We start from the raw sequence: 26,959 nt of genomic DNA, 5'->3' as shown, positions 1-26,959 counted from the left end.
AGGAAATGTTTGGTAGCCGAATTGTTTAATTGTAAAAATGTAGTTATATGTCACGCATTTGTGGAAAATGCTATGGGGAAATGCCATATACTAATCGTCCACGAAAAGGCGTTTTTAACCTTGTACCCAGAATGTATATACAGTGTGGTGAGATGATACAGCAGATGGCAGCACCTGAATCTTAAACAAACCAAGTGGAGCCAACATGAGGGCATGGACCAGATGCAATGTGTTTTCTACAGATAAGGTACTCTTAAAAAGATTTTTTCGAAAAGGGAAAGTTCTGTTATACCCAAATAGCTATTCATTTACTACAATGTAATGTCCATGACTCATGCCTGACTAAACTTGTATTACCTTCACTTTGAACATACAACACAAAACGATAATGATGGAATATATGTCATAATATGGCTGCTTTTATTTTTATTCAATTAATTAAATACTAATAGTTAACATAACATTTTTAACTAAGAGTCCAACCTGAAACATATTAAGTCTACTATCATAACAGGCCAATACAATAACCAACTATTCACCAGGGAATAGTCAAGAACCAAGGAAGTTTGAGCATATATGCTTGTTAAATCTCTTACAATATTATTTTAATAATTGCACTTGCTGGTTGCTGTTGATCAGCAAGTGAACAATATAAAAATAGCACATAGCTTGAGCATTGTATTGGTTTTCATGAGTTGTAGGTACTTTATAAAGGGATGGGTAGTTCAATGTAAAGCATTGTATTGAACCTTTTTAAGTTCATCATGTTTCGTACTGTAGATTTCTTATGTACTGTAAAGTCTTTAGAAGCAATGTATTCTTTAAAAGTGCAATATATCCTTCTGAAATGTTGTGGAGTAGAAGTAGAAAGGGAGGTTTGCTGTAAACCTTTTTTATATGCTTTGTTGTTTTACATGCAAGTGATTGTTCAAAGCAATCAAACTTCCTCACAATTTGATCTTCATCACAGTGTTTCCAAACCTGATGTTGACCGACCTCATGGCCTTGGCCTTTCAGTCATGCTCGGTTTTTGCTGAGCTTTCCTCTCGTCGTCTTACTTTGTGTGATCTTCCTCTCTACAATGCATTAATGTGTCAAAGGAAAATAAGTGTGTTTGTGTGAAACACTTGGTAAAGTCTTTGAGGCATTGGATTCCAGGATGCCTCTCAGAGGAGCACAGTATCCTGTCTGAGGAAGTGTGGACTGTTTCCTGTTTCATGTCCTCGGTGTCCTGATTTCTTTTTGACTGTGCCAACAGCGGGACCCTCATCAGGCCCCTAAAACAGTCTAGTTGCTGCTTTATGTGCACTGTTGGATACCATAAAATCTGATTTGTGACACAGAAGATTCAAATCAGTATAGAGAACAGCACAAAGTCTGAGGAAAATAGCACAAATGATTTATAAACAGTGACAGAGGGAGTGTTGACTATACTATTTCCGCCATTGTTTCTTGAGGGCGCAATGTGCCAGGATGCTTGTGTGGAATCTTACGAAAGCTCCATGTTTTAGTATTCCTGCTAACCTCTGACCAAATGCTCCTAACTGTGTATTCCTAAATCCAAGTTTAACTGATCCTTTCAATTTTCTTACATTTCTTATGCTCACAGGAGTCAAATTCAAACATATTTGGAGAAAGCTGAAGTTAAATATATATGTTTAGTAACTGCATTTCATTACTTTTATTCTGTGATGTTTTGTATCGGTGCTGATGGGAGCCTGATTAGTTAGCTTCAGCATCAGCTGACTGAGGCGTCTCTTACTGTGTCTCTTTCTCTGTCGGTCTCTCTTTCTCTGTCACTCTCTTTGTCTCTCTCTCTCTCTCTGAACGCACGAGTGCTTTTTTTTCCCATTCTTTGAATTGAGGGACATTGACCTTTTGAAGTCCCTCTAATGATCTCAGAGCATAAACACAAACACTGCCAAGATAATTCCCAGTGTGACGACTTTGAAATAGGAGTGATTTTCACAAACACTGTTACCTTAACAAACCAACTGGTCTTTATGCTTTGATTGTTTTTTCGGGCTAAAAAGACACATTCCTGTATTAGGGGGAGTATTGAGTCTTTTGGAGATATTATGCAGATATCACTTGCATTAAGAGGTATGTAAAATGTATATAATTTACATGTTTATCTATTATTGTGCAGAGTTCAAAGTATTCCCTTCATGTTAAATGTGAGAAAACAAAAGACAAAAGCAAAGGGAAAAATGAAAAAAAAAAAATCTGTTTCTAACTTTTTCAGAGGTGGAGTGTCCTTCAGGAAATGTTGGTTTGGAGGAGGCTGGGCGTTTGGACGGCAAAGAGTCCCTGTAGGAGAGACCAGGCCAGGAATCATGTGGATGTAGAACATAACATATGAACACTACACCCTGCTGAGTCCATGCCAATATCCCAAAAACACAACTCAGGTGAAATGATAGTTAGTGATAACTTTGGTTTGACTTCTAAGCCTTAAAATACATCTTAGAGGGGGCATACTGTATGGCATTGTTTTAGTCTTTTGTCACACAAAGTTGTGCTATTTTCTATTTGTAAACCAGTATGGAAACAAAGTTTAAATATTAAAATGACTGGACAGACACAATTAGGAGCATTTAGCAGCTGAACCAGATATTCCCTCAGAAGTTTGTGGAGGAATAAAATCATAGATAAAAGAGTGATGATAGGACCTCTATTCCCCAGGTGGACACAAACATGACTCTGAATTCATTGAAATGTTGCAGCATTACACCAGGAGGTGTGAATAAGCAAGTTGTGAGAGGTTTAAATTAACCCATTTATACAAATAATATTCAAATGTTTTGCCGCAAACAGGTTCTAAACTGTCAAAGACCAAGGTTTTGAATAAATATACCAGAAATACTTGAATTACCAAATGAGTATTAAAAAAACGACCTATGGTTGAAAGCAGCATTTTCTCAACTATTGTATTGAAGTAGAGATTAAAGGTACTTATAGTTCCTGTGACTATTTAACTATTTAATGTTACTCAAGAACTACCTTCCAGAGTAAAATAAAGTGATTTTACTCCTCCTTTTTTTATTTGAAATATTTAGGTAGTTATTAATACAATATATAATCAATTACCCGCAGCAGCATAAGAAGTAATTAAGATTATGTCCAACTGCATAAACAATTATGACCAAAATAAATGATATATTATTATTAAGTACAACAGTATGGAAAGACAACTTTTGTTCGACTCCTGTTTCTTTACTCAAGTTAAACTGCTAATGACTATTGTTATCATTCTGCAGATATAAAGATCTAAATTAAAATCTGAGTATTTCTTTAAACATCCCCCTTCAAATTAAGTCTGCCTGGATATGATCTCTTTAGTTAGAGATTGTAAATCTTCAAGAATCTTTACATCTCTTTAAAAGTGAGATTGACAACAAACAGCAACAGGTCCACTTTCGGTCCCATGTGTTAGGTTTTAGTCAGGGAGAGACGCTCCTCCCCTGCAGGCTGCTCAGCTGAACGTCTCTCCATCCTCAGCAGCAGTTTCAGCTCCATTGGGACAGACAGCCACACTTCACACACTGCTGATCACCTCTGAGCTCCTGCTGCTTGTTTTCATGACTTTGTGTCGGCACAAACCTTCTCCGTATTGGAATATAAAACAGAAGAATTCAATGGATTAGCGCCGACCGTGTAGGATTGTCATTATTGCTGGGAACCTTTTTGTTGTATTACTTGCTGTTCATGAGGACTCTGTCCATGTTTTCTGTCGGATGATGGCTCAGGGAGTCATTCCACTGTTTGGCATTATCCTGAAAATCTGTTTTGTTGCTGGTAAGGGAATATACTACAAGTGTTCTATCTTTACCTTTTTTGTAAATAACAAACTAAATAAGTTTTCTAATAGAGGCAATATTCTATTCTACTAGATCATTTTGTATTTCTCTGTCAAGTTTATGTAGTGCTTAACTGTGACAATGAGAACAGTTAAATACATCTGATAGAATGTGAAGAGTATTGCAGTGTGTGTCAGCTCATTTCTGTTCTGGGATTTGTTGTAAAAAGGACGGAAATGTGAACATTTTATATATTATTGACAAAAAGGAAATAACCGACCCATCATAATCCTAGTTTGAATTTGCTAGAATAAAAAGATTGTGTTAATTTAACTCATCCAGTTAAATAATGGCAAGCTTCCATATTGCCGATTTGGTCAGCCTTGTTTTTTCCATACAATACAATGTGAGCCTTAGGGCCTCACAGGGAGGTGGTGGGCAGCCTGTATCCTCAGAAACAGGAACTCCACCTAGGCTACACTGTGCCGGGCTATTCAGCCTGACCCGGCCCATCTTCCCCTGCTTCCTGTTTTGACACAGCTCCGCCATTTTCTGCAGCAGTGGAAAAATGGCCCTGAGTAGCCAAAGAGCCAGTTACAAAGCAGTTACCCACCCCTGTATTTTACTATAAGTTTATACCATGTGCTTCATAATTGAATACATTTCCATAATTTATTTTCCTAATTGTGACATTACTTCAAGGGAATAACAGTGACCTTTGATACGTTATGTTGCATTCTTTGTAAAGCCTGTACAGACGGATGTCATCCCTGTGTTTGTTCTCAGTCTTTGCTTTGATTAACTTGTTGTTTAATTCTCCAGCCATTGAATTGAGGTTTCTGTCCGACCCACCAACGCTGAACATCTATGGCACCCACAGGATGAACAAATCTGACGACCTGGAACTAACATGCAGGTATAAACATACCTTACTGATTTCAATCAATCCATTGACCCATACATACAGAAACATGCATACAGACAGTCTTTTTCTCTTGACTTGCAGAGGTCGGCAGTACCTGAGGTGGGCGACCCCTCCTACCAGCACTCGCTTCTCCACCAGTGACTGCAGTGGATCGGGACTCTTCTGCACGACTCTGCGGATTTCCAACGCCACTGTCAATGAAACGGGACAGTACCAGTGCTCCTACAGAGACCTGAGAGTGGAAGATGGCAAGACCTCAGCAGCGGCTTATGTGTTCGTCCACGGTATAACTCATTTAAACTTTGTTTTGCAGTTTTGATGGCAGGAGCATGACGATGCTTTGTTGTGTTGTGATGTTGAGTAGTACAGAAGAACTTTGTACAGTGAGTATAATGTGTTAATATACGGGCAGTACAGTTAACAAATATTAATTAAGGTAACACAGTGATCCAAACTCCAGGGAAATATGATACAATACTTTTAAGGGTTGGATTGTTTATGTAACTGCAAATATTGTCACTTTCAACATTTTAACCCCAGAATACTGTAAAAAGTTGTACATCTATATGGTTAATAGTGTAAAAGCTACAGTAGAAAAGTATTTCTTGAAGTAATCATAATAATTCAAAAGGAAACCACTACAATGCATTATCAGAGTATTATTACAGTAATGTAAATTCTTACTGTATTGTATAGCATTGTGTTTATTCAAACAACCAGGGTTGTACAAGAACATCTGAGAGGATACATCCAGTCAGTTCTACCTTGACCAGCTCCTGGCCCAGTGTTGTATTCATTCGACCCTCACTTAAATGTACTTAAACTAATATCAGATTTTTGGTATTGAATTTTAGATTACAAGGTGCCATTTGTGCCATCCGACAAAGAGTTCGAGGTGGTGTTCATCCGTGAGGGAGAGCGGGTGGTGATCCCATGCCGGGGCTCGGTGGAGAACCTTAACGTCACGCTGCATACTGTAAGTTGAATTGATTTATTTAAAACAAGGGACAGTGTACATTAATCATCATATTAAAAACATGTAAAAGTACTCGAATTGTACATATTTACAATAGATGACATCACTGAATACAGATAAGAGCAAGTCATGATAATAAATAAATAAAACATTTACAATACACACTCATACACACACCTATACCCACACATCAGTTCTGACACTTAGTTTTCAATGAGCCACTTTTTAATGCTGTGCTTGAATGTGTAGTAGGATGAGGATTCTCTTATTGGTTTTGGTATTGAATTCCATTGATGGGAATGCGTGGAATGAAAGACAGCCTGGCTGAATGCGCTTTTCCTAAATGGGATGGTGCAGTCTCCCCTAGCCGCACCTCTAGTAACCCTGGTTGAGGTGGACTTTAGGCGGATGAAGCCAGCCAGAGGAGGAGGAGCCAACCCACGAGTGATCTTATAAACTAAGCAGATGTTTTTTGTAAACTATGAGATTTTCCCAGCTGAACAGATTATACTTTTTGTGACAATGTGACAATGATGATACCGGAATGGCTTTTTGTCTAGTGCTTTGAGTGCTTGCTTATACACCGATTCCAGTGGTTTTAGAGCTGTAGAGTGTGCATTAGACCAGCTTATCAGACAGTAGTTGATGTGGGAGAGGACCATTGAGTGAAGGTAGAGTTTAGCTGCTGCAGATGATAGGAAGTTTCTAATGTATCTGTAATTTGACAGATTGAACTTCACTTTATTGCAGACCTTTTTGATATGGGTTTTGAAATTGATGTTTGTGTCAATGTGTACTCCTAAGTACTTGTACTCCGAGACAACCTGAAGTCTCCTTCCAGAAAAGAAAACATCTTGTTCTGTTATAATGCTGTGGCCCTTGGAGAAGAACATACACACTCTCTTTGAAATATTTGGTTGCAAACAATTATTGTTAAGCCAGGATGTAATATTCTCCAACACATCAGTGACCTTGGTAGCAGCTTCTTCTCCGGTTTTGCCATGAGTAAAAACAACTGTATCATCAGCATACATTAATACATCACATTGTCCACACACAGAAGGCAGATCATTTATGTACATGCTAAACAGGATTGGGCCCAATACTGAGCCCTGCGGTACTCCAGTTGACAAACATAGTGCACTAGACTTATGGTTCTCAATTGATGCCTTAACTTTCTCCACAAAGAAGCATGTCGCTGTTTCTGTTGAGTGATTAGCCCTAAATCCAAATTGCATTGGATGCAGTGGAAAGGAGCTGTTGTCGAGATGATTGGTGATTTGTTTGGCAATCAATTTCTCAAATACCTTGGATACTATGGGTAAGATACTGATGGGCCTATAGTTGGATGTCATGAGAGGGTCCCCACCTTTTGAATAACGGGACCACAACAGCAGGCTTCCATTGATTGGGAAAACTCCCATAAGGAAGAGTTTTTACTTTTCTTTTCTTTTATGTTCTTTCTTTGGTAAATGTTGGAAGTGTTATGCAAGCTCAAGCACATTTTGTAGGAGGAAAGCCATCACATACAGTTGTCAACATTTAAGCAAAAGAAGAAGCAATATTATGATTTTGTGAAACTCAAAAAACAAAAAAAGCAGATTAAAATGTGACCATGTTTATTCCCAGGTTTTTCCCAAGTTGTGCCCCCAGTTCTTGGTACAGGTTTTTCTGTTATATACTTTTTTTTAAATCCCAAGCCAAAACAATGATTTCATTTTTCATTTAATCATTTATTTGGCAGGGACAATGCACAATAATGAACACTTAAAACATTCAAATGTGTCAAGCTTAACAGTGCCAGATTTAGCTTTGAGCTCATTTCCATCCGCAGTCCCTCACATAAAACAAATTTAAGAAAATTACATTTGAAAAACATAGCAAAGACAAAATACATGATATGCAAAAAGTGCAAGAGAGCAAGAGCAGCATACACAAGTATTTACCACATGGAAATACAATAGCAGCAACGACATATCAAGTGCAAGAGAAGATACAAGAGCTACATAAAGTGCAAGAGGAGATACCCCTGTATTAAAGTGCATTTAGCGGTGATGACATCATCAGGGTTGTTTTTCAGACTTTATGAAGCTCCTCTAAAGTCACAGATCCTATAGAGGCATGCACACCTCATGATGAGTAAACTAACCTATGTGTAACACTTTTGAGGACCTCTTTAAACCAGTAAAACTGACACAAAATGTATTTTTATTTAATATGGTTTTCAGGCAACATTGCCATTCTCAATACTTCCCTTATTATTCATAACTATACTTAGGATTTATATGAGTTTCCTATTGTGGAATTTTCAAATGTAATATTATTTGATCACATAGCAATAAAAAAGTGCACTTGCAATTCTTAGTTTTATTCTATGTTCGAAATCAGTAACTTCTGTGTCTGTCAGAAGTATCCAAATAAGGAGCTTCATCCCGATGGGAAGGACTCTCAGTGGGACGCCAGGACGGGTTTCACTGTCCCCAGTCACCTGATCAGCTACGCCGGAGTCGTGTCCTGCCAGACTCGGATTGGAAACGAGACATTTAAGTCCCCTCTCTACATTGTTGCTGTTGTTGGTAAGAGAGAGAAAGATTCACACACAAAACTATCATTTGTTGAAGTCAACATTGTTGAAGTAATCTATACAGGTGTATGAGCATTTTATTCAACTGAATGAATATCAAAACTTAGTGGAAAAACACTGTCTTAATGCAGGGTATTGCTTGTGTGTGTGACAGTAAGTCAATTAAACTTGGTGGAGCACAGAGCGAGCGAGCGAGTGCAGGGGCAGAGAGAGAGTCTGTAGTCTCAGGAGAACAATGACTGACTGCCATGTCTTCCCTCCCTTTTCCACAGGATTCAAGATCCATGAACTCACCCTGACCCCCGCGCAACTGAGGCTGTCTGTGGGGGAGACGCTGAAGCTCCTCTGCACCGCCAAAACTGAGCTCAATGTGGGCATCGAGTTTAACTGGACGCACTCCGGTCAGGCGCTGGTCAGTGAACAAGGCTTTTCATTGTCTTCTCCTCTGTGATGGTCAATACTCTGGTATACAGTAATGTACATGAGACAGCTTCCAATCAGCCTGTTTTACCATGCAGTCTGTGTTTCACACATCACTGAGGATAGACAGAGACATCTGACTTCCTGTTTCCCTTCCACGTATTCCCTACTTCCTGCTTTCAGGAATCCTTCAGTTTATCTTTACTCCAAGTCAGAGTGCAAAGGTGACCCTGGGTGTTTATAAAGTTCTGCCTGCTCAGATAAAAAAAATACACTCATGGCAAAGCTTATATTTAGCTGTTTCTCTCTTTAAAACTGAAAATAATATCCCACCCTTTGTTTTCCCAATTACTATTATCAACTGTCTGTTGTAAAAACAAATTGGCCCTCTCGTGTCAGACCTCGCTGAACGGTTCGAGCGAGCCCCACGCCAAACCCCACAAGAAGAAGCTGTGGAACTCCCTGGAGCTGTCCAACGAACTGGAGGTGCATAATGTGAGCGTGGATCACGCCGGGGAATACACCTGCTCTGCATCCAGTGGACAGATGGAGAAAAGTGCCTCAGCATTTCTTAAAGTGTATGGTAGGTGTACCGGAAACCATACTGCATACTTTTCAATAGCATCACCAGAAATACAGAGGCCTCAGTGCAGGTGCAATGTTTCTTTGGTAGTTTTCGTGTCATTTTTTCCAAGGCAACTGACAAATTGTATTAAAAGGCTGTCAGAGAATTCAAAAAATGTAAATGAGTACATAATATTGTTGAATAAGGAAGTTAAAGTAAATACAAATAAAGCTTTATACTTGTTCTTCAACCTCTAATCAGTTTATTAAAAGAAAACGTGTTTATTTTTCTTTTGCCCTTACTTAATTTAAGTGAAACATTGCCACCTTTCTTTTCTTAAAAGACTGTAGATACTTTTAAATGTAACCAACTGAAATGCAATTTGAACTTTGTTAAATAATACAATATGCTTTCCTAGCAACAATAACACAATGATTAGAATGATATTAATATTCCTTTCAGCACTTTGACATGTGTTGTGTCTCAATGTAGTTATGTGACGCAGTAACATCATTTTATGATTTTTGTTGTGTTTACAGAAAAGCCTTTTATTGAGATAAAAGAGCCATGGAGGAAGGTTTGGGAGCTAAAGGTGGAAGAGCAAACCTCTATTCCTGTGAAGTACACAGCCTACCCAGATCCCGAATTGAAATGGTATGTTCACAGTAGAAGAAAAGCTGTCTTTGCAGCATTTATTCGCTTACATCGCTCAATGTGTGTAGCAAAAGGTGCTGAAGATATCTTTCCATTTTGACTTTGTTCAACTTTTCTGATACTTCTCTCTTCTGTCTGCTCAGCTTAAAAGATGGCCAACTACTGAAAGAGGATTACAGAATCAAACTGAGAAGTGAAGCCCTCATCTTCCGTAAAGTCAAAGAAATGGATGCCGGGAATTACACTATCGTCCTGATTAATAAGATAACTAAAGAGGAACACAGACTCTCTTTCCAGCTGCTGGTCAACGGCATGTTATAGCTTTTTTTTCCCTTGAGTATTTTTACTAAAGCTGCCTGGCGCTGTTGGTCAAGAGAGAGTGGTGATAACTTGTGTTGTTTCCTTTTACAGTTCCTCCTCGTATCATTGAGAAGGAGGTGGCAGTGGACACTGATGTGTACCTGTACGGCAGCAGCCCCACCCTACGGTGCACCGCCCGTGGATTTCCCACACCTACGCACATCCAGTGGCAGTGGATGTCCAAAGAGGACTGTCCAGAGGCCTTTCTGTAAGTCACAACAATCAGTGTGTATGTGTGTGAAAGAGAAAATGAAGGGGCTTCTCTTTTGTGTATCCATGCAGTGTTCACATGCCTTCTGCCACCCATTGTCAACAGGTTGTTGATTTTGGAGAGAAATAGCTGCTTTCGTGATGTTGACAAAAACAAGAGAAGAGACAATGAGAGTGCACTCTGACCCGATGCAGATCAGCGGATGTGATTCATGCTCTTCACAATGTCTCATTTTTAGAATGACATCAATTATTCAGACTCAGAATGTGTTTACTGATTTTCTAAAAGCAGATATGTTTGGCTATCGGTCGTGTACCTTTTTGGTTAAGAACTTTAGGATGGTAGGCTTCTCTGTGTAATATGGGCATGGTGGTTACACAACAGCTTCCTCAGGTATGTTGGGAATATATGAGTGTTGATAGAAAGGAGGAGGCGTGTTTGACAGCGACTTCGGCCAGAGGAGACCATCAGGAGGTTCCTTATCTCCTGCCTACACATACGAGCACTTCCTCAGTCCTGCACTACGTTTCCTGTTGTTCCTTTCCTGCTCTCTGTCCAAAAAAGAGCTACTTCCTGCTGAAGCTGCCTCCCTCCTTTCTCCCCCGTTATCCTTTACCTCATTTTACAATTAACCAACTATGTTGTTTTCGTGTTTCTTAAAATATGGATTGACAGATTTTCCTCAACCGAAATGATGTCTAATTACAAAAACCAGTAGTGTAAAGTAACTAAGTAGATATGCTCAAGTACTGTACTACTTTGTACTTCTACTTCACTACAATTCAGAGGTTAATTGTTTACTTTTACTCCATTACATTTATTGAATACCTTTAGATACTTTGTGGATTTGGATAATGATCTGACTTAAATCTGACTTTATGGAGTAAATTCCCAAGCTACCCTGCAGTATACAAAGTAATTCAAACTAGCTGCACCTTTACCAGCTGTGATAAACACTTTAATGCATCAATAATTATAATCAAAACATATCATATATATTATTCTGATATGGGCCAATCTGCATAATGAGTGCTTTTGCTTTTGGTACTTTATGTATATTTTGATGCGAAAACTTTTCTACTTTTACTTGAGTAACATTTTGGATGCAGAAGAACACTCCTACACTGTCAGGACTATTAGATTTCATAGCAAGATATGTAAGTTTCACCTGATTTCTTTTTGTCCAACAGGCCCGGGCTGATAAAGTCTAAGTTACCGCTAGCGGAGTGTACCGATTGGAGAGAAATCAGCAATAGCACCGGTAACCACCGTGTGGAACGAATTGTGATTGATGCTGAGCATGCCTCAAAGGTAAATATGTATATATACACCCTCTACTTCCTTCTGTCAACCTCCATTAGAGTCCTATAGGTTAAAAAAGACTTTTTGATTATATTTATTGTGCAAATATTAACAAAGGAAATGCATTTATCTAGAAAATTGTGAGCTCTTTGAAGATCCAGAAAGCGGAGGCTCATGCCCTCTACAGATGCAGAACTGCCAACAAACTAGGAGAGGATTCACGTATCGTCTTTTTCCACGTCACACGTAAGTGCTGTTCCTTATTTCTGTCTCATGTTAGCTTTAAGACCTCATAATGCTGATCTCATTCTTGCTTTCGTTTCCATCTGTGCGCTGTAGGTGGTCTTGAGGTGAGCATGTCTCCCTCCGACGAGCCCTTGGAGGAGGATGATGTGATTCTGCGCTGTAAGGCTGACCATCTGATCTACAGAAACCTGAACTGGTTCAGTCTGAGCAACATCTCAGAGACGGAGCAGATGGCGTCAGTGCAGCCCTGTCGCCCGTGGTGGAACGTGACTGTACTTGGGAAAAATGTTGAGGTACTGTAATCCCACTTTATTAGATAATATACATTATTACTTAATCATCAAATGTTTCTTGCATCAAAGCAGCTTAATTTGCAACATCAACAAGAACAATATTGAATATTGAATAAAGAAACGAGGAAAAAGACATTTCAAATAACATTACAATCATGCAAAACAATTCGGTTTGAGACCATTTATGGTACTTTTGATTTGAGATTAAAGTGGGACTGACTGATGCTCAAAAGAATGCTTCAGTCTTATATAAATCATGGGACCCTGTATCTCTGATTTGATGGTATTCCTATTTAATGAAAGGATCCAACCAGAGGTACTTTGCACTTTTTAATTTGACCTGTTTGCCCTGGCTGTTGATACAAAATATAATCAGCTAATAAATGATGCTATCGGAGTAAACAGTTGATCTACCAGCATTAATTAAAGTGGTTGAGCCTTTAGTAAGTCAGCGACCTGCAACGTTTAAATTAACTTTTATTTTATTGTAGTGAAATATCTTAATACTTAAAGTACTCCCCTCCCTTGCTCTGCAGCGGAGGCCCCAGTCCCCTGTGGTGCGGTCCAGCTTGCAGGGCACCAACGTGACCCTGGAGCTGTCGCTGCACAACGCTTCCATTCAGGATGAGGGTCTGTACGCCTGTCGGGTGGAAAACATCAAGACTGGGGAGAAAACCTGCCTGCTGCGCCGACTTTCTCTCAAAGGTAAAACATATGTCCGGTTCCCTTTTCATGGTTGAATACTGTGCCATTCAGGACCTTGGAATTGATAACTCAACTACCATTTCAATTTTATAACATTGCAACAACAAGTCTAGAAACTACTTCATTTCACTGTAAATTGCATGCAATTATGAGCTGTTTTGTTTTGTTTTAATTTTGTTTTGTTTTGTTTTAATTTTGTTTTGTTTTAATTTTGTTGTATGTATGTTTATGTATGTTTTGAATGTGTGAGGACCCCAGGAAGAATAGCCAATGCTCATGCTAGTGCTAATGGGGATCCTAATAAAGACAAAGACTGTATTGTCAGATTTGCAATATTTGAAGTAGAGTGAGTGAGATTTTCTTTTGTCGTTTTCATTGCTGTTACACTATTTTCCCTATCTTTAGATAAGGCCAGTATGTGTTAAAGAATCTACAATAACATACGATAAAAAAAATACTCTTTCATGTCTCTCGTTTACAAGCTGCGCATTTAATGAAGCAAGATTCTTTTAAAAATGATCATTTTATTCGCCCTCACAATTTTTTACTTCATCTTTAAGATATTTTGAGTGATAATAACTTCACAAAGTAATGAATACCTGATCTTTATAGGTTTTTATTTGTTTTCTGAAATGAATGGACTTTGATTCAACTTTCAGGTCTTGCGGCTGCTAGGATCTTAAATAATATCACGGATAAAAAAGTGAACGTGAGTGCTACGATCAGTCTCCTCTGTGACGCTGCTGGGATGCCGAGGCCGGTGGTGGTGTGGACCAAAAACAACCACACTCTGGTGGAGGGCTCAGGTGAGGGGGGTGCAGAGCTATTCATTGAACACTCACTCACTCCATGAGATACCACAGCTATTAAAGAATGTGGATTTCTTTCAGGCGTGATTCTGAGTCAGCACAACCACCTTCTGACGATTCAACGCGTGAAGAAGGAGGACAGCGGTCTCTACAGCTGCACTGCATGCAACAGCCGGGGCTGTGACTCCTCTCAGGCCTACCTGACGACTGAAGGTCGGTCCCTCCCTGAACCATAACAGGAATAATGCTGATGGAATTGGCCAATGGGTGTAGACATGCAAATGGCCCCCCACTGCTTCTGCATAGTGGCAAGACCACAAGACCAAAAAAAGTCATCAATTTGTTTCTGTTTGTAGGGTTTGCATGTCTGATGTTTTCATTTTGTGTGTCTTTGTAGTTGTTTATCTCTCTTTTTTTTGAAGCTTTTAGTTGTTTTGTGCTCTTTTTAGGCTATTTGCTTTTCCTTGTAGCCATTGGGAGTAGATTTAGGGTACATTTATTTATAAGACATCTTAACATTCACTTAAACAGACGCTCTGGCACAGAGGCCCACTGAGCCCTTGGACCCCCAGGGCCTGTGCCCAGTAGGCCTGTTCAAGAATCCATTTATCACTGATAATAAAGAATATATTGTCATAGTTCGTAGACTTTAGCCTTAACCTCTTGAGAAAACTCCCAATTCTCACACGGACTGTTTATTTATATCTGGCCTAAAGGCAACACCAGTTCACATCACACATACAACATTTCTTTTATATCAAAGATGTAGAGTAAGAATAACTTTACTTCCGCATGACAGGAAGTTGGCCCAGTTAGCACACATCCTCCTGGGAGTTTTTAAATCCAAAACAATGAGGAGACTGCAGGACAAAGGGAGAGGTCAGCCCTGCCCCAGCTCTCCTGTCCACCCTTTGCTGTCCTGAGCTCAGAGACACAGCAACAAACAAACACATGTCCAAACTACAACCAGGGCCTACGTGACCTGGACCCCGCCAGCAGAATGTAGACCCCGGGCCGTTACTTCAGTTATTGGCCTCGGAGTAGACAAGGGAGGGTAGAGGACGCCACTAACAACAACATCTCTGATCGTGAGGGAGAACAACAATGAGGGAGAGCGAGGGATTTAAACAGAAACTATTCAAGTTTTTCAAATCTTATATATGCCTGACATTTATGAGATCATTATTGACTGTGAAATCAATTACACAGTTCCTATGTTACACAGCAAGGGGTGGTTATCAACGAGCCAACTTTTTTATTGTATCTATTTTTTCTAAATACATTTCACGAGGTAATAATTTATCCAGGATGAGAAAGAAGTTAAAGAATAAACATTTATACTACACTCCCTTCAGCAATAATGTAAGTGCATTCCCTCAGCTGAATGGTTGCAGAGAAAAATGGTTAATTACGGCATTTAGTTACACACTAATAGGCCTTGTCCAAGTTGTCTTTGGCAGTATTGTGTGGCTGAGTCCTAGTCATTTGTTATGACTAGATACAATATCAGTTTGCTCACAGTCCAGATTCCAACTGTTTCCTTCCTCCAACCTAGGCAGGGACACACACACATGGGTACACGCCAAAGACAATGACTAACCTGTCTGAATTGTACACAACTCTGTCAAGACGCGCCACTTAAAATATAATGGACATTCCTCTACGACTGTCCCACGTTTTTCCCAAATTTGTCGGAAAAACGGTCTGTTGTTGACACATTTTATTATAAGGTTGTTTGTGAACACTCCTGCAATTCATATTATTGTGTTTATTCTAGGCAAAGAGGAAAAGACTAATGTGGAACTGATTGTTCCTATTGGGTCAGTGGTCATCGCCATGTTCTTCTGGTTACTGATCGTCTTTGTCATCCGTGGAAAAAAGAGAGTAAGAACTTCCTCATCCTCATCTTCCCTTTGCCACACTTTCTTCCTTGGATTTTCCCTGCAGTTACACAGGAAAGCCAATACTGAATAAAGAAATACAGCTAAAACACACACACACAAGCACATACATAAGCACACACACTGTAGGGGTGTCTGACTGATTAGAAGTGACTGGTTTGGCTCTCAGTCGCTGCTCTCCTTTGTGTCCAGGAACAACAGTGCCACTCTCTGCTCCCATAAGTCACGTACACCCACAGCACTGATTGGGCCCCTTTTACTGGAGGGGAACCAGAATCACTGTAAAAATTGTGGTACGATGTATCTATTCGAAATAGGGGCTCGTTAATTCTTAAATATTCTCCCTCTCACTCTGTTTCAGCCCAGTGGTGAGGATCTAAAGACGGGCTACCTGTCCATGATCCTGGACTCTGAGGACATGCCCATGGACGAGCAGTGTGAAAGGCTAACGTATGATGCTAACAAATGGGAGTTTCCTCGGGACAGGCTGAAGCTAGGTAAGAATACTGTAGGCATCAAGGTGACAAAGTGTGTAAGGAGACACCACTTTAACTTGACGTGAAAATGCCCAAGTATTCTTCAACAAGACACCTTACGAATCCCAGCTCGCATAGTTTTCATAGAGTGCTAATATTTGCTAGTTAGCAATAAAACGAGAAAGACTAACACAACCACTTTTATATTGCTAATAATTTAACATAAATTCATCGTAAGAATCTGTCCAAATTACCTGATGGTGTAGATTGAAAAAGAAACTAAATCAAAGAGGCTATATTGTTTGTCTTCATGATAATGTTTTGTATTAAAGGTGACCCACTGGGACGAGGAGCGTTTGGTCAGGTGGTCGAAGCAGCCGCCTTTGGCATCGAGAAAGCTACCACGTGCACCACTGTAGCAGTCAAGATGCTTAAGGGTTAGTGTTCATCCTTCTTTTCACTGCCCCTAAACACATGCACCAAGGAACTACGGCCAGTGAAAAGGTTCAAACACGCAGTTAATTTAATTCCTCTGTGCTTCAGAGGGAGGCACGTCGAGTGAGTACCGCGCCTTGATGTCAGAGCTGAAAATTCTCATTCATATCGGACATCATCTCAACGTAGTCAACCTGCTGGGAGCCTGTACAAAGCCTGGAGGTGAGTCGTTATAAAAAACACATACCTGTAGTCTAACATGAAAACAGTCCTATTTACTCATCTTACTGTCAGGCTTACTCATCCCCTATTTATTTCATGAGCATCGATATTCCTAGGTAACTCACTTCTTTATGAGGGCTAGTGAACTTTTAAGTGTCCCTTAACCCTAATTATAATTATGTGTCAACCTTGGGGTAGCTGCAATGTATTTACATTTTTCTCTAATATGCCTCACACTTTCTATCAAATCAGCCTCTAGATGTCCTCTGTGGTCCTGTAATATAAAGTAATGAGCTGTCTTTGAACTCTTTGCTCACCCTCTCTCTCCTTAGGGCCTCTGATGGTGATTGTGGAGTACTGTAAAAATGGAAACCTCTCCAGCTACCTGAAGAGCAAGCGAGGAGAGTACAGCCCGTACAAGGTAAATGATAACCAACATGCAGCCAGAAAACTACAGCCAACCCTCTGAGTGGTTACACGCACCATAGATCGCCGCATAGTCACATCCAAACCACAGACAATTACAGAGAAGTGCAGTCTGTACTAACCACGGAATTGTGATGCAACCTAAATACAAATGATTATATTTCTCTTCTGTGTGCTTATGTCGTGGTCAACAGAGGAAGCGGGTAGATAGCCAGAAGTGGGCCTCAGTGGAGGAGGATGTTACCGAAGGGGATCTGGGCCTGGGGAACATCGCCCAGCTGGACATCTGCACCGGGACGGCTGTCTGCTCCAGAGCTGCAGACAGGACATCGGGCAGCGACATGGACACTCAGGAAGGTGGGGAAGACAACTTAGAGTGACCTTAAAATACCTTTTGCATCAATGTATTGCTTATTGACGTGTAATATTGTTCATGGCTCACATTAATGTTTATAAAATGCATATTGTGACCACAGAGAGCTCAGACGAGGAGCATCTGACAATTGAGGACCTGATATGCTACAGCTTCCAGGTGGCTAAAGGCATGGAGTTTCTCTCATCCCGCAAGGTGAACCTAGATTTATTCAGAAATCTGTTTGTACGCATGTAAACAGACGAAATGAGATAACAATCTGTCGTTGCTTGTTGACGTGAACTCATCTGTGTCTGTTTGCTCTGTAGTGTATCCACAGAGATCTAGCAGCCAGAAACATTCTGCTTTCAGAGAACAATGTGGTGAAGATCTGCGACTTTGGCCTCGCTAGAGATGTCTACAAAGACCCTGATTATGTCCGCAAGGGAGATGTGAGTTCCCCAAACGTACACATAGGTGATCAATCGAACAATTAAGGTCTGTAAGCAATAAAATGGTCATTCATTCTTGTTACAGGCACGACTCCCTCTAAAGTGGATGGCTCCGGAGACCATCTTCGACCGGGTGTACACCACACAGAGCGATGTCTGGTCCTTTGGGGTTCTGCTCTGGGAGATCTTTTCTCTAGGTACACATTTCACATAAGACTAAGGCCACACAGTATGAGACAAATATCTGATATGCAATATGTCATTGAACCTCATTATAAATAAACAGATTTAAAGTCTACTCAGTTCTGCCTTACGCTGCTTCAATATGCTGCCAAATTCACTTCCGAAATGGCCCTTGATGATTGTTTTCTACCGACACTTGTTTTCAACGTACTCAATTGCAATGCTATGTTTATCACGTTTAATGCAAGTTGAAATGACATTAAAAAACGATATGTTGTGCACCTCTACACTTCAGATGATCACTGTATATCTGCAACCACTTCTGTCTTACCCTCACAGGAGCTTCTCCCTATCCGGGTGTTTGCATCGACGAGTTATTCTGCCGGAGGCTTAAGGAGGGCACCAGGATGAGACCCCCAGAATACGCCACCACTGAGATGTGAGTGGAAACTTGACATGATTGCCATTTCACACAGAACTGTAAATCCCTCAATTTGACTGTTTTCCAATTTTCTTCATGCTTCATAGATACCAGACCATGTTGGACTGCTGGCTGGCTCGTCCCACAGACAGGCCAACCTTTGCAGAGCTGGTGGAACATATGGGCAACCTGCTGCAGGCCAGCGCTTACCAGGTGCATAAAGCATTTAAACTCTCTGAAATACTGTCAGTTGTCAGGTACATAAAAAAACAACTGAAGGTTTTTTAACATTCAGCATTCATGGGATGTAAATGTACCAGTTTCTGTACTGACAGCAGGCTGAATAGTCCACAATGCAACTTTGACTCAAGGTCTCCTATCATGCAAAATGCACTTTTTATTGTCCTTTATACAAAAAGATGTGGCCCGATGTGTCGGGGAACTCACAAAGTGTCAGAAAACAAAACCCTCTCTCTTTTCTTTCGTACTGAAATCTCTAAAAACGGGGGTACAACGGAGCTGATCCAGATTTGCGTCCGATATGACGTAATATCGGAAATGTGGGCTGGCTTTAAGGCCCGGACACACCGGGCCGATTTCGGCCGTCAATAGATGTCTGGTCGTCGATGAGCGTCCTGTCGCCCTACTCAGATTGGTGTGTCCAGCACCGTCTTGTCTTTTCGGCCGTGCTGACACCTTCCGGCACGGCAAAAGGGTGTGGGCAAAAGAAATCACTCTGATTGTCTGTTCAGCTTAGCGAATCAGTGCATGAGAAGCGAAACGGAAGTGAAGAAGGCACACACAGACGGCTATTATTTTTCATTTTCCAGTACCGCGCTAAACATGTTTTCGATTATAAGTCGCTATGTGAAACAGTCTGTGAAACAGTCTGTGATGGACGAGAGTGAAAATGGAACGCACGCTATTTGTTGTTCTTATATATCACGTAGTCTGTCTTCCGGTTGTTGCCTCTTTTGAATTAAGAATACACACTACCGCCGCTTGCCGGTAAGGAGAGTTATTGCCACTCACGCATGCGCAGTGCGTACGTTCTACTTGTCCGTTGGCTGAAGTCTTTTTTTGGCCAAGGCCAAGACGCAGGAGACGTGAGGTGACACAACAATCGGGTCCGTCGGGACGTGGTCTTTGGTGTCAAAGTTTGGTGTCAGGGCCTTTACATGTGCGGCCCTATCAGAAACGTTGCTATCAGTAACAATGCCCGACATGTTTTGGACGTAATATGGTCTTTGTTTAGCAAGCATCGCTAACACTCAGAGCTAACCTGTAGCCTACTGGAGAGAGTATGTGTAAAAAAGCAGGAAATAAAAAAAAGGAACTCACCTTGTGGTAAACCCGCAAGAGAAAAAGCATTTCAGCTCCATACTGTTTCAGAAATAATCCTTGATGTGGTTTGGAACATGATATGAGATTTAATCACGGCAGCATTTAACTGTAGCTGCCGGGTCATTCTGAGCAGGCACAAGCTCCCCCTCCTCCATTTCTTTTTTTTTTCAAGCTAAGGACCCAGAATCAGCACTTCTCTAAAAGGGCTGAAATAGAGGGATATGAGGGATGTCTAAAATATATGAACTGTTTGGTATTTGGAGCAAAACATATCACAGATGTGTTTTTTCTATATTTTTCTATATCTGAGACCCATAATATATGCCTAAAAATAGCATGATAGGAGATCTTTTAAGGCACACAAGTTATGCCAGTGTTATGGCTGGCCCTGTACACCAGTGACACATTGAAACAAGCTTACACCCATTGGTTGAGCATTGCCAAGTCATTCTGGGAAATGTAGGAAGTCATGACTGCATCAGGAAAAGTAATTACTGGACAACATTAAAATTACTAATTGGTAAATGTGCTGATCATATTCTCATTTGTGTGGATTAATTGATCGAGTGTGTATTTGAGCTAATACCATTAGAGTTCTCTTTGTCTCCAGGATGGGAAGGACTACATCCCTCTGACAGTAGGCAGTGAGGCAGAAAGATCTCCAGTGACCCCTGACCCCAGGAGCCCCTACAGCAGGCCCCAAAGTGGAGAAATCCTGGAGACTCAGCTCCACTATGACAACCCGCCGTCTCTTGGGTCAGCATGACCACTTAACTCTCCCTCTTAACTTCTAAAAGTTCAGATTTTCAGCTGTGAATCTTGTTTATAACTTATCTCCTCTGTGCAGCCGGCCCCTGAGTGTCAAGACATTTGACGACATCCCGGTGGCGCGCAGCAGCGTCATGGTGAGTGTCAAAATCCACACATATTCACAATACACATGTCGTTTCAGATTTGATTAGTCAGTGGTTTGGTTTGATTTGATTTGATTTATTTCGAACGTGTAAAACAATAATACAAAAAATAATAATAATAATGAAATGAAACATGAGAATTATGGTACTGTACAAATATATAATATATATTATTGACTTACAAATTATATATAAACAAATGATCTACCTATTTATACATCCGAATAGTGGTAGTAAAACATTTGTATTAAAACACAAATTGAGCGAGTCTCCTAAATCCAATCTCATAAATAATTTCAGTTTCTTTCTTTTAATTATGCTTGAATCTCCCTGCAATCACATTTTAAGAGTAAATTGTTTGCAAGAAAAAAAAAGTATTACATTTATATAATATATCATAATTGAGCCCAATGAAACACAGTAGAGCTCTAAAATTGCGGGCTCACTTTACAAACCAAACGGTGTTCATATGAACTGTTGCCTCTTCTACAGGAGGGTCACACAGACAGTGAGGGCTTCTCCCCAGAGGAGGTAAAGGTTTTGAATCAACAGCTGGCAACCACGCCAAACTTCAGGTGAGAGCTACAAATCAGCATGTCTATTATAGAATATCATATCTGTCTTTAAACCGCACACTTCTTAAACTACAATTTAAAATAAACTGGACATCCCTTTCCTGTTTTCCCTCCTCAGCCAGCTGCTGCGCTGTAAGAGTAAAGAGTCTCTGGCCTCTGAGTCATCCAATCAGACGAGCGGATACCAGTCCGGCTACCACTCTGACGACACAGACACCCCCATCTATGCCAACGAGGAGGTGATCCTGAGGCACAACATGCGGAAAAAGCTTCCGCTGCCCAAGACGCCTGACAAATATAACACCGAGATCCGCTACAGCACGCCACCTGTCTGACCCCCAACCTAACGCTGAGTCTTTCACTGTAGAGTCACTGTTTACCTTCAGCAGGTATTACACTTTAAGAACAATGAAAACATGTAAAGGTATTTTAACAGGAAATAAGTAGCAGGGAAAAAGAAGGTTGTTTGATATGTTTGTAAGTATAGCTTTCTTTGGACAACCTGAGGAATGCTTTAATGTTTACTCAGCGAGTAAAAAGGTCTGGGAAGTTGAGACACAAGGACACGCCTACTTCCTGAGGAGCACTCCACCCACTTCCTGTAACGCAGGAAATGACATCTGGAATTTTTAGATAATGGAATCTGCAAATGTTTTCTTTCTTTTTTTATTCTCTTTTTTTACTATTGTGTTGGCATATGTAATGCCTGCTACGGAGGCAGTTCTCACATAAATCTGAATGTTTCTGTAGTCATATTTGTACAGTTTCTTAATGCATACCACTAACAGTATTTTGATGAAAGCGTATCACTTAACCTGCATTAAATGTAACTAGTTTTATAAAATAAAGATACTCGCATATTAACACAGCTCTTGTTTACTCTTTTATTGGACATGGAAAATCAATAACATTCATCACTGTTTGTTTATCCCAAACTTGATAATCCATGAAAAGGTTTGTCTGTTTATTTGTATGATGCACCTCTTGTATCCTTTCTCTATGTCTAACGCAAAGAAAACAGCACTTTCTCAGCCTTGGTCATTTTGTGTGTCTGTGTGTTTGTGTGTGTGTGCACTATAGAAACAATGCCCTGGGTATTTTTTAAAGCTGTTTTTAGCTCACAATGCCTATAATACCCCTGCCAAGGCCGGATTGGGTCAGTATGACACCCAGCTAGGGAAAGGGGCACATTTAAAAGCTGATAGAGCTGTGGAGAAAATAAATCCCAAACGTATTCTGGATGTGTAATAATGCATGATACTTGAACTGCCACTTGAGGGATGCTGCGTAACCACAGTGTTGTTTGAGCATGTGTAGTTATATGAACCTATAAATGTGTATACAGTGTTAAGACTTAATTTTGTTTAAATGGCTGCTGATGATTTTTGTTTGAGGATTATTCATTGTTCCAACCCCAGTTTGCTGTTGTGCCGGGATGTCACTGTGACACTGAAGATCAGCCTAATACTTAAAGGTGCTGGTCAGTCTGACAGTCTGCATTAAAACACAACATATTTTGTCTACAATCAAGGACAACAAACCCAGCTAATTATAGCAAACTAAAGGAAACAACTCGCAGCCTCGGAGGAGTTGTTTCCTCACTTCCTCACGTAACACAGGGGGGAAGAACCGCTTGTTGTAATAAATAGTATATTTATATAAATAAACCTAGTTATTTTACTGTTAACAAACAAACAAATTATAATGTTTGCTAATTATTAGCTTTGCCATGATGTTATTTTATCATTTGTGTAATATGAAATATCTTTTCATAAATACTTTCATATCTGATGAGAAACACTAACACTAGATTCTGATTGCATTAGTAAACTATTAACAGTTCGATGAAGATTTTTTTTAAATGTTGAAGTTAAAAGCATCAATCTGGTGCTCTTTGAGAGCAACATGAAGAGATCTATGGATACATCTCTCAACACCCATGAAACAGAACTGTAAGCAGATTTTTTTCTTTATGGATATTTTACAAATCACTTCCCTTTTAAACTGTATTCTTGTTTATTAATAACAACTTTTTTTACTGTCATATTAGTATTGTATACCTGTTTACTTTATTCTCTTTTTTTTCTATAACTATAATGATCATATAAAGATGTGCCTTTACCTCACTGGTTGGAGAAAAAGCTTCTTATATTCGTTAGCATAGCTAGCTAACCAGATGCTAATAACAACAAAGTTATTGACTGTATGATCAGTATGACAGATGAACAGATCGCCACTGGGCTTTCAACTAAAGACACAGCCACGCAAAAACTGCGGCATGTGTACGGCTCCTTATGGGTACTGCAATTTCTGAAGTCCCGGCCCGGAGCCGCGTTCTGGTGCTCTCCGTTAGAACTACACTCCTGTCAGGCGAGACATATACCACGTGATGACACGTTAGGCTCGTGTTGTGTTCAAGGACCCTGACCTTGGCCAGGAAAAACAAGCTTATTTAATTACTTTGCCGTCTAGATTTCTTGAATTTTTTTCTTTTTTGCGTGTGTTTATAAATTAACTCGAGGGCCGTACCAAATGGTCTCGGGGGCCGTATCCGGCCCGTAGGCCGGAGGTTCCCCACCCCTGCACTAGATAATACTTTGTCAAAACAGTGTCTGCATATGCCATACAAATGATTTATTAACCATTTAAAATGTATTATTACCATCAGTTGCAGCTTTATAATAGCCATCCAAATAATGTTTATAAATGTTTTACAAAACAGTTTTACAAATAATTTAGAGTTTTAAAGAAATACTTATTTTGTTAAAATGTGTGCAACAATAAACTGTTGAAATTACATCAATAATAGCATCACTATTATGTGTAGAGAAGTTAAAATAGAGGTATAATATATAAGAATAAAAGATAAAAAAGTGGGAATTATTTGATTAAAAAACTTGTAAACCTTGATTTGAAAGAACTGAGAGAACATAATGAATATATATATATAATAATGAAGATCACCCTCACTGCTCAAAGGATGTAATTATTGTTGCTTATAACTTAGCAACACCGCCCTCTGTTGTACTACAGCTTTAATTACATATCAGCTTTCTCTCATTTCAGGAGGTCAGACAACTCTATCGGTGGATATCTGCCATATGTGAAAATACCAAGTGAAATTATCATTTATAATAAAAAGGCCTCATCCCACAGACTTTTGCTGATGTTTAAAAAATGAGGCATCTGAAACAAAGCAATGATAAATCATCCACGGCAGGAACTGTAATTTCCTCAGGAATGGACAGAAAAGCTGAAGGCAGGGCTCTGCACTGCCAGGAAATTCCTTGTCATTCAAAAACATCTCCAAAGTCAGTACACACCCAGCCACCAGGCGGCCAGCGCACAAATGGAGGCAGGAGAGACACAGATAAATAATCAGAGAGACAGACGGACAGACAGGCAGGCAGCTGGTCGCCAGTCCATGATCATAAACAGCTGCTGTGGTGGAGTGACGTCAAAGTGCAGGTTGGCAACCTGACATGGTGAAATTGATGAAAGCCAACATGCCTTATTCCTGAACAGATAGTCATTGATTTTAGGTAGAGAGCGATGAGGTCAGATTGTGGATTAGATCAGTTTATTTGAAGAAAGAGTAATAACACCAATTAAGTCAGCAACAATGCATGCAAAGACATTCAAACACCTAAAACCTAATGAAAAACCTGTTGAAATAGCTAAGTGATGGGTGAAAAACATGGATGAAAGTCGTGGCTAAATGCTTTAAGCATTTAGTGTTTCCCTCTCCTAGTGCACGGCCAAACAAACCACTCACAAAATGCAGTCAGATCAATTGTATGAAAACAATAATGTAACAATATCCACTTTTAATAAAAAATAATAGTATAAACATTTATTCAAATGATTCAAATGAACATGTTTTTGGAACAGGAGGTGGTATCAATGTAAGTGTACTTGAGATCATACCTGTAGGAGTTTGTCTGAAAAACGGTGGGTAAAACAGCACACACCAAGCATAGGATTTAAAAAAAAAAAAAAAACTAAGTTTAAACAATACACAGCTACACACAAAATATCCCTATGATCTCGTTAACAAATAATCATTAACACGTACTTGGGGAATGGAAAAACTTTCACCACTGATAGTGGTAGTAACGCTCCTAAGTCACCTCCCCAAACTCCAGAAGTCTGATATGAAGAAGAGAAAGATCAGAAAGCAGGATCTCAAATCCTGATGGTATCTGACATCACATTTCGTATGTTGACAGCATGGTAATGTATTTTGCGATCAAGGGTTATCTTCAGTGCTCTTTCTAATTATCTACTGTAGCACATCTCGACGATTAGCTGAAATTCAGAAATGTTCACAAACACAGGTTTACACATGCATACATCAGAATGGAGTTGATTGCATTGTTTAACTGTCAGACTGAAATCTGTGGGCCTTTCTCCTTTCTCTAATTCCCCTCCTCAACTCCCCTCCTCGACCATGTCTTAGTCCCACCCACAGGAGATGCGAGCGGAGGAGTCGAGGAGGGGAACCGAGAAATGAGAAATCCTCTCCTCTGAGCGGTCATTTTAAAGAGACGTCCATTAATGATGACAGGAGGCACAGCAGCCCTCTGTCCGATGGACAGATGTGTTCATGATGAGTTATAATATTACCATGATTTCACAATATTTAGCTGTAATATTTTACAATATTCGCCTCCGCCCAGGTGCACCTTGTCTGCCCCTGGCTCTGCCTCTGCCCAGGTGCACCTGGTCTGCCCCTTGCTCTGCCTCTGCCCAGGTGTTCCAAATTCCACTCAGCCGTGTATATATAAAGAGAAGCTAGAGGAGAAGGATGTCTCGTCTATCCTAACGCTGGGAGACACTCTCCTTAGAATACCTTTTTGCCATTTTGAGCTTTAGGCCATATTTTTGCAGATGTATTTATGTTTAGCCTGGAGGTCCATGGTAGTCCAGCTTTCGCGGCTTTATTTTGTTTCCCATAGGGTTTATAATTGATTTCTGGTTAGGGGGGAGCTCTGGGTCCTACGGCCCGTGGTGTGGCTGGCTCAGGTTCCCTCCTTCTGTTTGTTCCTTTTGGCCGTTCTCCAGACCTCTTTTTGTTTCCCGTTTCGCTTGTGTGAGCAAACGGCTGATTATCAATAAATGCTCGTTACCAAGTACCGGTTATTGCGTTTACTCTTTCATGTTGCGATTCTCAGCACGAGCCACAACATGTCCAAGACACTGTGAAATGTACTTTGCACTTCAATGGAGTCATAAAAAAGTTAAATTGGGCATTTTCTTTGTTTTTCTTTGTTGATTGAGCTGATTGAATTGTGTAGTTATGGTAAAATCCCAGTTAACTAGTCAAATTTACAATATATTATCGTATTATTTACATTTTTATATTTACAGTAAATTACTGGCTACTGTGTTGCATTACTTCTACTACA

The 26,959-nt window shown here is 40.0% G+C and overlaps 1 protein-coding gene across 3 annotated transcripts; it reads left to right on the top strand.

Annotated features, from left to right (window-relative positions):
- The first annotated feature begins 24 nt into the window (after positions 1–24).
- Positions 25–22,415, top strand: kdr (kinase insert domain receptor (a type III receptor tyrosine kinase)). 3 transcript variants are annotated; one of them, XM_079657895.1, is made up of 31 exons: positions 25–247; positions 4,623–4,716; positions 4,807–5,009; positions 5,580–5,701; positions 8,109–8,277; positions 8,558–8,697; positions 9,105–9,288; positions 9,810–9,924; positions 10,068–10,234; positions 10,336–10,492; positions 11,686–11,806; positions 11,932–12,043; positions 12,137–12,336; positions 12,873–13,041; positions 13,701–13,847; positions 13,932–14,063; positions 15,628–15,734; positions 16,113–16,248; positions 16,560–16,664; positions 16,771–16,884; positions 17,217–17,305; positions 17,505–17,667; positions 17,787–17,878; positions 17,992–18,114; positions 18,200–18,311; positions 18,637–18,736; positions 18,826–18,931; positions 20,673–20,818; positions 20,910–20,967; positions 21,469–21,551; positions 21,670–22,415. In XM_079657895.1, the coding sequence occupies exons 2-31, from the start codon at positions 4,682–4,684 to the stop codon at positions 21,884–21,886; spliced, it is 3,924 nt and encodes a 1,307-aa protein (XP_079514021.1). In that variant the 5' UTR covers positions 25–247; positions 4,623–4,681; the 3' UTR covers positions 21,887–22,415. The 3 variants fall into 3 exon arrangements, with proteins under 3 accessions (XP_079514021.1, XP_079514020.1, XP_079514019.1); XM_079657894.1 differs by lacking the exon at positions 25–247 and adding an exon at positions 3,504–3,798 and having other exon boundaries at positions 8,112–8,277; XM_079657893.1 differs by lacking the exon at positions 25–247 and adding an exon at positions 3,504–3,798.
- Positions 22,416–26,959: the final 4,544 nt, after the last annotated feature.

This window comes from Notothenia rossii, assembly GCF_949606895.1.
Source record: "Notothenia rossii genome assembly, chromosome: 1".
NCBI classification, from domain to species: Eukaryota; Metazoa; Chordata; class Actinopteri; order Perciformes; family Nototheniidae; genus Notothenia; species Notothenia rossii.
Note: the sequence above shows the minus strand (reverse complement) of the source record. Positions and strands in the feature narration are given on the sequence as shown.